This window comes from Etheostoma spectabile, chromosome 8 (assembly GCF_008692095.1).
Source record: "Etheostoma spectabile isolate EspeVRDwgs_2016 chromosome 8, UIUC_Espe_1.0, whole genome shotgun sequence".
Lineage (NCBI taxonomy): Eukaryota > Metazoa > Chordata > Actinopteri > Perciformes > Percidae > Etheostoma > Etheostoma spectabile.
The window spans coordinates 32,881,721-32,892,202 of record NC_045740.1 but is presented as its reverse complement, the minus strand read 5'-3'; the positions used below and the strand labels follow the sequence as shown (position 1 = coordinate 32,892,202).

The window sequence follows — 10,482 nt, the reverse complement described above, 5'->3', positions numbered from 1 at the left end:
GATGTCCAGGCTCCCATCCCCCCCCCCTCCCCCCAGCTGATCACAGTGGTGTGTTTCAGTGGCGGGACCACTGGATGCAGAGTGTGTACTTCCTGCCTGTGGAGAGCAGAGTGACAGAAGGAGACGAGCTGAGTCTGACTGTCTGCCATGATGACTACAGCCTGTGGTACAGCCTGCAGTCGATCAGGTAACAGTCCAGAGACAACATACTGTGTATGTCCTGCTCCAGGGCCTGTTTTGACTGAGGGGAACAACAATCTTTGACGGTGGTCCAGTAGTAAGCGAGATCGCTGCAGTCTGCAGCGGAGAAACAAGCTCCAATGGAAGTCACAAAAGTGCTCGTTATAACGCTGACAGACTCAGATTAATATTCTACGTGTCTGACAATATTATGGAAAGGATTTCTAAGGAAGTCAACCTTTTTGTTAAAGAGTAAAATCCTTTTTTTTTAAAACATAAAAACCTCTGCAAAATTGCGTTCGCTAAACCCACCAGACTCCATGTAAATTTCATTTCATTTAAGCATTGTTAAATACACTTTATTCAACGTTGACAACTAAATAAAACTATGAAAAAAACATTTTGGGTTGTCTTTCTACTTTTCACCTATTACAAATCTTTTTCTTTTTGTTGAAATAAACACATGGTTTACCAATTTGAAAATGTGACAATATATTGAAATGTGACAATATATAAAAGTATAGTTTTTGTAAATGGAGTCTGGTGGGTTTAATGCTAGCGACCTCAGAGCTGTTTCTTGTTAAACAGAAAGGTCTCAAAAAGGTCTATCTCTGAAGGGATCCTTTCCATAATGTTTTCAGACACTTAAAATAATAATCTCAGTCTGTCAGTGGAAAAAACAGAAGTTTTAGTGGACCAAACTGATGATTTGCCCGGTTCCTTTGCAGCCCGGTCTGTGGCGGCCGGTTACAGTGTTCCTGCCTAATACTGGACCATTGTCAAAGATTGTTGTTCCTATCAGTTACACACAAAAACACAGGAAAATAGGGTGCAGGTTGAAAAAAAAAACAAATTACCCTTTAACGAAGGCTTCATAGTGTGTAGTTATTAAAAAGTGTCTAATGACAGGGGTCTAATAATGGGGAGTTGGCTATCTGTCTTTCACTGCTTGACATAACCATCTTCTTCTGCAATTATCAAATAGCCAGCAGGACTTACCGACCGAGGCTCCTCCCTCTCGGCCCTGTTGTACCTGCCAGGCCCATCTGGTTTGGACTCGCCCGCGTTTTGGCGAACTCAACGACCGACGGCGTACAGAGAGCTACGTCAGCGCACTGCGCAGCGTGAGTGAAGGTCAACAAGCATCACAGCCGTCAGTGAGTTAACGGATGGGATTGGTTCTGATTCCCTGCTGGGTCACTGTTCCCTCCAGGTCCTGAGGGAGGACAGCGTGTGTCTGGGCGTCAGTGATGGAAGTCTGCTCCCTGTGTTTGCTCACATGATCGGAGCCAAGAAGGTACTCTTCTTCTGGATCTTTCCAAACCAAATGCAATACTCAGACCATGTAACTGACTTGTCCTTTGATTCTCTCGGCCTCTCCTTAGGTCTACAGTTTGGAAAACTCCAGGATGTCTAAACAGGTTATTGAACAGGTAAATATCTTATATTTTTACTGTACTACCTCATGATGAGCCTTGATATTTTGATGATTATTTTTAGTTATATTTTCCAAGAATATACATATATTTGGTGTTGCATGGAGCGTTACAGGAAATCATTCCTACCACATGCATTAAAACCTTTTAACATTTAGATTTAGTCGACCTTATTAGTTTGTAATGTTGTGGACGTTCCCCTTTAAATAACTGTTCATAAAAAGAGCAGCTTTAGCCTCTACGGCTCATTTCCAGCTGTAGTCCCCAGCCAGTTGTCAATAAGTATCCTAAAATACAATGTTTAAAAAATAGAACAGTTATAATTATAACACTGTGTTAGAGAAGACTCATATACATCACAATACTGCACTATAGTGCAACCTGCACAAACATAGCTTTACACACATCTTTATAAATACTTAATATTTAAGTAGGATGTACATTTTTAAACGCCACTTGTATATGTAAATATACGTTTGTACATTCTTTCTTGTACATGTTTTTTTTTACATAGTTCTTGTATTCTATCCTATTTATTATGTCTTACAGTATATATTGTTTTGTGTGCTGTGTGTCTTATGTTTGCTGCTGTAGTTTTAAAATTTCCCAATTTGGGATTAATGAAGTCGATTTTATCTAATCTAATGTAATGTCAACACAAAGACACACACCTCCAGGTGTTTCAGGGAGTGCTGAGGCTTCACGCTTTTCTCTGCAGGTGCTGGAAGCCAACTCGATGAGGGGGGGCGTCGAGCTGCTGGAGATCCGGCCTAAGCAGCTGAGCAGTAATGATCTGGGGGGGGAACAGGTACCTTTGGAACAAGCCTCTAGTGGCGGGCTGTAGGGCTGGGCAGTAATCAGGAAGAATGATTATTTAACGCATAAACTCTTATTTATGTCCATTTATGTCTTGTGTTCTGAGTTCAAGGTGTTTTCACTGTTCATTTGTTTAACTTTTTTACTGCTTTTTAATTACAATAATTGAAACATCTTTTCAAAAGCTAATCAGTAACAATACAGTAAGTAATCATGTTTATGATATTTGAGTGTGCTACAGCGTCTGGGCTGATATTCCATTAAGCTGTGGCTGTGGAGCTGCACTAATCAACGTTGTGAAACAACACCTCTTAATGCCAAAGTCACAGCTGCAACAATCACTCAAAAAGTGGAAGGCACATTTAAACACTTGCGACGTCACTAATGATAAAAACATTGATAATATTAGGCAAACAGTATATGCTCAAATCCATACAATACAAATGAAAGCAGCAGATAGTGTTGGTGCTCGTAGTGACCCCACGGAGACGGCTCTCTAACAGGCTGTCCACCTTAAGTACATGGAGACACCGACCACACGCCGTAGCCTGACATCACCGCTCAAAATATGTACCTACACGCCACGGCGACGCACGTCTCTCGGCCGTGGCTCGGTAGCGTTGCCTTTCCCCCCCCCGACTCATTTCCTGGTTCTCCCTCTCCTTAAACAACATGAAACCAAGGAGAGGGTTAACTTCTCCTGCTGCTGATGTCCCACCGCGGTCAGAAAGAACAGGGGGGACACTTTGTCCCTGTAGGACTCTAGGGTCACTACTCACTCCGAAAGCTATTCACGTCACTCTCTCACTCGCTCTACTACACACACACACACACACACACACACACACACACACACACAAACACAACCCAACCACACACACACACACACACACACACACACACACACACACACACACACACACACACACACACACACACACACACACACACACACACACACAGCCGGCCCTGCTATTCTCTCAAAGAGATCAACTCACACCCAACCACATCAGTATAAACTTCAAACCATGATAACGTGTGAGGCCAGATGTGTTGTGTACAGTTTCCTGCGGAGGTGTGTGTCTCCGTGGAGTGAGTAGGAAGCGTCTCTCTTCCAGATCTCGGTCCTGATGGGGGAGCCGTACTTCAGCACCAGCCTCCTGCCCTGGCACTCGCTCTTCTTCTGGTACTGTCGGACGGCCCTGGCGGGCCTCCTCCAGCCCCGCGCCACCATCCTGCCCTGCTCCGCCACACTGCACATGGTGGCTGTGGAGTTCCAGGTGAGACAGATGAGAAGACTCTCATACATGTTTTAATCACCTCTAACCAGGGTTCAAAATTAATACTTTTTTGTGATTAACAATTATTACTTTAGAAATCATACAACATGAACACCCACCCCCCCCTTCCTTTATCCCCACCTACCCCTACCTATACGTATATACAGTATATATATATATATATATATATATATATATATATCTTCTTCATCATCAATCCTCATATATTGCCTTTTTTAGAAGTCCTCTATGGAAAGCAGTATTGTTTTTTTTAAGATCCTTAATGTGATGGTCTCAGTGTCTGTATGTAGATTGTGTAATAGTATGATAGAATAATACTGATTAAAGGTAAATGTAGAATTAGTTTTGTCTTCTCCATGTTTGTTAGGATTTGTGGAGGATAAGAGCTCCGTGTGGAACATGCGAGGGCTTCGATGTCACGCCCATGGATGAAATGGTCCAGGTAACTGTATATGTATATGAAGAAAAGTCTTCCTCCGAAAACGGAGACTTCATGACAGAAGGTGGACACACACTTGAATGTAGTATTTGCTTGTGTGTTCAAAATATACATCTCTTAACCTGAAGATCTGCAGCTGTTTGTAGGCTGAGTTGTAGAGAATGAGACAAAGGATTCTTCAAAATATGGGTTTGATATCATAGTAAGGTTTTTCTGAAGTTAGAGCAGATTTTGTCTTAAAACATGTGAATGGGCTTGCCAGCCAGTAGTCATGTCTGTGAATCTGGAGGGCGGAGCTTCTGAAGGAGGGGGCTTTATTTGTTTGGCAGTTGAGTTCAAACAGAGACCGTTCAGAACAACAATCATGTATTCTTTGGAAAATAACTCTTTAAAAACATAACTCATCTCACCTGTCCCATCAGCGGTCCCTGGATTTCCGTGAGTCCCGTGAGGCGGAGCCCCACCCTCTCTGGGAGTACCCGTGCCGTGCTCTGACCCAATCCACAGCCGTCATGACCTTTGACTTCACACAGTGTGTCCCTCAACAGCCAATCAGCAGCCAGGGCTCACTGCCTTTCATAAGGTACTGAGTGGTCTTCTATTAGTCCAAGATCAGGAACCAAATACCAAATCTATATATAAATCTAAATACCATATCTACTTACAAAAAGTAGATTGTAAGTAAACAGTGACTACATAGTTATTTGAGTAAACTGTGTTTACACCAACATTATAATTCATATATAGGCAGCTGTCAAATATGTCCCTAATGTCCCTCTAAAGTCCACTGATGTTGGGTTAAGAATCATCCTAACTTGATCAGGCTTGCTCAGAACCCAAATCGGAGTTTTCTAAATCCATAATGTAGCCTGGTACGATTAGCTTGTTGTACAATTTAATCATTCATATGAATAAATATGTATAAAGGTCGAGAACCAATGACAAGGAGGAAAGCCCTCTACAAAGAATAACGCAATAAAGTTGTAATTTGAATTAAACAACTCACTCTCGCTGCAGCTGACCGTCTGTTTAAATGTCTGTGTCAGGATTGGTCGTTGCCATGGCGTTGCGTTGTGGATGGAATATCACCTAACCGATGACATCACTGTCAGCGCGGGTCTGATTGGACCAATCAGTGAGCAGGTACCACAGCCTATAACAACCATGTTCTCATCTGTGTCCTGAGCTTTTCTTGCTTGCTGTATTCTGGGTCTTTTGTCGTCCACTGACCAACTAGTCGACCTATTGTTTTTCAACTCTAAATGTCATATATGTAATGTAGGCCATGTGTTATGGCAGGTTATGTTATGGCTGCTACAGGTTTGAGGTTTAGTATCTTTGACAATATTTTGTCATGGTCTTTAAGGCTACTGCCTGCAACTTTTTATATTTTGTAATCAAAACTTTAAAATGTCATTTTAGAACCAACCCTCTTTGGTTTTAGTTAGTGGTTGAGTTCAAATCCATCACGTTTATATATATAAAAATAAAAAAAGCTCAGAAATCAGAATTTACAAAGAATGACATGACTTGAAAACAGGTCCAATGTCTGAATTTCCCTTAACGTCAAGTCGCTGACGTGTTGATGTCGTTTTCTGTGCCTTCCTTGCAGGGTGGGTGTGCGTGGAGTCGACACAGGAAACAGGGAGTGTATTTTTTCAGGTCGCCATGCGAGAGCTCAGGCGATGGCAGAGCCGCAGTGTCTTACAGCCTCACCTTTGAACCCAGTTTAGGAGACATTAAGATGGACTTCAGCATCGCGTCTCAGCAGTGACGCGGAGACTGAAGAACCGACTCTGAGTGCTTTGCTTTTACCTCTGCGTTCTTCTGTGTGCACATTTCTCATCCATGGTCCCGCCACACTGACTGAAGTTAGCATTATCATGTCTCAGTATCGGACAAATTGTAATGTGTTGTTAATTCACTGTTTTCAGACTGAAACACAAACGGTTCACCACATCCCAAAATGTTACCAATGATTATCTTAATAATTATAATTCCCATAGGCAGCCAGTGATGGTTAGCAATTCAAACCATCACATCAAGGGTAGTTGTCAGTAACTTTATTCACTATATAGTCCACTATCAAAGACGTTTGACGATGTTCAGTCAGTCAGTTCAGTGCGAACAGGGATGCAAAATGGGTCGTTACAGCTGAAGATCTGAGGAACTCAAGTTTGTGTACCAGAGACAAGCTTCAGTTTTTTTATATTTAACAGGTCACCTGTCTCACAGAGCTAAATGTGTTGTTGAAATGTTTTATAAAGTCAGTGCTTGGGCGTATCTGTTTAAGAACAGACTGTGTGGGACTAGCAGGTCAGCGACCTCACCGCTGAGCTCGTCAAACCCAATATTATATATATATACTAATGTTGAATTCTGCACGTGCTCACCGAGAACCACTCCTTGTCATTTGCGGTTCCGTTAGCCCATCAGTGACGGAGTAATGTGCTGATATTTTAGAACGTACCATCAGATGACTTTCGACCACATTCAGTAAAATAAACAGGATGACTACAAACAGAAAAATCTGGCTTCAGTTTATTGGATAAAATGAAACACAAAAAGGCAACATGTCTTATTGCCAAACTATTTTCCTTTACATACATAAATAAGGTTCAAATGAACAGTTTTTTTGGCCTCTATGCGTCAATTACACTGGTGGACATTGGGTAGTTTTACTTTACTTTATACTGAAATATGTCCCGGTCACATGTGAATAGAACTTTTACGTAATAGAAAGAACCCCACCCCCCCGGTAACTCTCACCATCATTTGCATAATTAACAGCAGGACTGCGATGCCCAACCCCATCACATCTGTAACCACGTCCGCTCATTTTTGCAGAGGAAATCATGTCTCTAGGGGTGTTTCAGGGAGGGGGGGGGAGGAATGTAATATTTTGAGGCATGAGCGGTAGGATGTGTGGAGCTTGAGTCTCAAGCATCTGTCAGCGTCATGTTGTCCAGCACGATCTTCTCTCCTGGTTTGAACGCTGGCATCCCCATGTACGGACAGCTGGCACATCGGAACGCATCGCCAAGGTAACACTGGCACACAGAGAAAGGGTTCATTCTTCACACTGTCTGACAGGTTAGCATGATAGGAGGGGACATGCTGTGGTAGGAGTATTCATAGTGAGAATTTAGACCAACTAAAATCTACTCACACTTCCACAGGAAGATTTTGGCAGGTTCGTCTTCTGTTTTGCTTTACTGTCCTGCTCCAACTCCTCAGCAAGCCCACATGTGCTACCCAAACATAAAACATATTGCTTATCATGGAATCTTTTTCAAAGCACAGATAAATGTACAAAACATAACTTTTGTTTGAAAGGCCAGCTCAAGCTGTTGTAGCTACAATCTATCACACCGACGACAAGCTTTTGTTGATGGTTTGAAAACATTCGTGTGGCGAGCTCACCAGTTCTTGCAGGCTTTCTTCTTGGTGGCTCCTTCTCCACATGTGGGGGCTTTAAGAGATACTGGGTCTGGCTTCTTCAAGTCATCTTCATCCAGCAGAGCATCTGAGTCCACCAGATCCTACAGAGAAGGAACAAGAAAGACTCAGTAAAGGGATGAAGGAGAGTTTACAGAAAGTCACGTGCATGACAGTCTGAATGAGAGTGTGTGTTTGTGTGTGTGTGTGTGTGTGTGGGTGTGGGTGTTGACGAGATAATGTGTCACAGTACACCTCCGTTACTCACCACATCATCGTCATCCATGTCATTGGCTGACAGTGTCCACATTTTGACAGTGTTGGGATCCAGAGCAGGTTTCTCTGCTGAAACCACAGATGTTTGCTCATGAGTTACATCAGTAAATACAAATATGCAACTCAGTGACATAACACAATACCATGAAAACTAGAATTACCACCTTGTGGTTGTATGCCTCAGCCAACCACTGCCGTTGTTGCAGTTTACGTCCATGTCTGTCGAGACTTGCATTTCATATGTAGTGAAGACTTTGAAGGAATTTATTTAAGGTATTAAGTGTATTTTTTGGGCCAAACATGGATGCTTCACACACAGAAGATCTTACCAATCACAATCCAGATTAGTGATGAGCAGGTGGCACCTTGTACAGCAGCCCCGGCCACAGAGTATGAATGTGTGTGAATGGTTCCTGTACTGTGTAAAAGCGCTTTGAGGAGTCATTAGGACTAGAAAAGCGCTGTATAAAAAAGATCCATGTCCTTTTCCATTTTGTGATGGATCACACCCGTTAGCAAATTACTGATTAGCGATAAAATCAAGATTAAAATCCGGTCAATTTTTGCACCTTGGGCTTGTGAAGCTGTGGATCAACTTGATGAACAGTTGCACAAAGACTGAAATGATAAACTTATCATTATAATGCCCAGAAATTATTATACTGTTTTACAAACTTGCCAATGGATTGTCCTTAATGCAAACTGTAAAAGTAACTGCGTGTGTACAAATCTTCATGTCTACACTGCAAATAATCACCATTTGACTTGGACAACATTAGTTACATTAACTATCTCTACAAACTAAAAGCTAGAGCTGTCAGTTAAACGCGTTAACACAAGCCTATTTTAACGGCGTCCATGTGTTTATGGCGAGATTAACGTTCTTTTTGGCCTAGCAAACTTTGTAGTTTTTTTTGCATGCTGTTGCAACAACTAATGTTAGAAATCTGACCCCCCCCCCCCCCCCCCCCCCCCCCCCCATCTGAAATACCACCCTGATGCCAGCACACAGCTGAGGCTGACCCCTCATTGGTCATTATGTTTTTTCTTACCTTTTGTAGTCCCCTTTGGACAGTCAGAGTCATTTGGACCATTATGCACTCATCTAGTTTTGTGGATTAAGAGGCATCACATGTGACAGACCAAGGGACAAACCTCCCACCAGGCAGAGTGATCGCCTTGAATTTAACAGTTGTGGACAAAAATACGCTTAGAATAGAACAAGAAAACAGCGTTAATAAGCCTACCTGGCTTTTTCCCAAATGACAGTTTGATCTGGCTGGACGATCCCACCTCAAAGCTGGGTTTGGAGGCCGATATGCGGACTCTAGACAGATTGTCTCCTTGGTAACCAGTGGACGTACAAAAGGAGCTCAACGCCTCAGGGCTTAGCTTTGTTTTACTGACCTGGATGGAGAGGGTCAACAGGTAAAAAAGGAGACATTACAACAGGACTTCACTGGTGCAGATGTTTAAGGCCACCGTTTTACATGGATGATCACAGGATTATGTTTCTCATATCCTTGTCTGTACTTTGTGGAAAAATATAGCAATTGCGGAAAACTAATGTATACAACAACCACATACTCGCAGACACAAAGGCATGTTTCAAGGTGTGTGTGTGTGTGTGTGTGTGTGTGTGTGTGTGTGTGTGTGTGTGTGTGTGTGTGTGTGTGTGTGTGTGTGTGTGTGTGTGTGGGTGTGTTGTGTGTGTGTGGTGTGTGTGTGTGTGTGTGTGTGTGTGTGTGTGTGTCCATTAACGCACCTCTGTCGCTGACACGAAGCCTGATAACGTCAGAGCTGAAATCAGCTTCTCAGCAGTCCGCACACTCTGCCCCTCAGATCCTGGACCACAGAGAGAAGGAGTCAAACACACGGTAACCACGGTAACCACAGCCACAACCTTATCAGTGCAGCACAGTGACCTTGTGGACAAAGACGCCTGACACGTGCAACAAATCTCATTTATGGTTGGGAAATAAATGGTTTAGTTTTTTGGGGATTATATCAATGTTGAACAAAATGCTCTGTAGCCGTTCTAGTACTGTATCGGGCTGGGCCATAATTCAATATGATAATTATGTCATATACAATTATGTTGTCTAAATTGATAACAACAAGCACACACTAACTAAGAGATATGATTTGAAGAATTGCACATTCATTTTACCATCAGCCTATGTGTCTATAAACTTTGTCGGTATATAGCTGAACTTTTTATGTCTCTATAATTTCATATGACACAGTTTACCACATTATTGATGATTATTTATCTAAAATCTCATTGTGAAAAATATTTTGTAAGAGCACCAATTGCCAACTCGACACTATCGTTGGAGTATCGATATACTGCATTTGGTTAAGAATATATCATCTGATTTTCTTCATATCGCCTATTTGAGTGGCATCAGGTGACTACATGTTGGAAAATCTTTCCTTTACCAATTTCCAACACAAAGGTGCATTTAATTCCATTTTCCTTTTAGAAAGGCATCATTTTCCACCTTTAAACATCTATGTAAAATTAAAGAGTAATTGTTTTGGCAATTTTAGGCCTCTATTATGACAGGACAGCTGAAGAAATGAAAGGGGGGGG

The 10,482-nt window shown here is 42.2% G+C and overlaps 2 protein-coding genes across 3 annotated transcripts in view; one reads left to right on the top strand and one right to left on the bottom strand.

Moving 5' to 3' along the window:
- Window positions 1–6,701, top strand: part of LOC116693395 (protein arginine N-methyltransferase 7-like) — a 12,178-nt gene extending 5,477 nt beyond the window's left edge. Inside the window, exons 8-17 of the mRNA XM_032522338.1 lie at window positions 60–187; window positions 1,166–1,304; window positions 1,394–1,477; window positions 1,566–1,613; window positions 2,335–2,424; window positions 3,551–3,712; window positions 4,101–4,175; window positions 4,595–4,755; window positions 5,219–5,315; window positions 5,785–6,701. Coding sequence (XP_032378229.1) covers window positions 60–187; window positions 1,166–1,304; window positions 1,394–1,477; window positions 1,566–1,613; window positions 2,335–2,424; window positions 3,551–3,712; window positions 4,101–4,175; window positions 4,595–4,755; window positions 5,219–5,315; window positions 5,785–5,946 — 1,146 coding nt within the window. The 3' untranslated portion in view covers window positions 5,947–6,701. The remainder of the gene's footprint in view (window positions 1–59; window positions 188–1,165; window positions 1,305–1,393; window positions 1,478–1,565; window positions 1,614–2,334; window positions 2,425–3,550; window positions 3,713–4,100; window positions 4,176–4,594; window positions 4,756–5,218; window positions 5,316–5,784) is intronic.
- Window positions 6,702–7,034: 333 nt separating this feature from the next.
- Window positions 7,035–10,482, bottom strand: part of LOC116693452 (anamorsin-like) — a 5,356-nt gene continuing 1,908 nt past the window's right edge. For both annotated transcript variants that reach the window (XM_032522444.1, XM_032522445.1), the window contains 6 exons: window positions 9,652–9,731; window positions 9,134–9,293; window positions 7,879–7,955; window positions 7,596–7,714; window positions 7,342–7,423; window positions 7,035–7,222 (listed from right to left, as the gene is read on the bottom strand). In XM_032522444.1, the coding sequence (XP_032378335.1) occupies window positions 7,112–7,222; window positions 7,342–7,423; window positions 7,596–7,714; window positions 7,879–7,955; window positions 9,134–9,293; window positions 9,652–9,731 (629 nt within the window). In that variant the 3' untranslated portion in view covers window positions 7,035–7,111. The remainder of the gene's footprint in view (window positions 7,223–7,341; window positions 7,424–7,595; window positions 7,715–7,878; window positions 7,956–9,133; window positions 9,294–9,651; window positions 9,732–10,482) is intronic.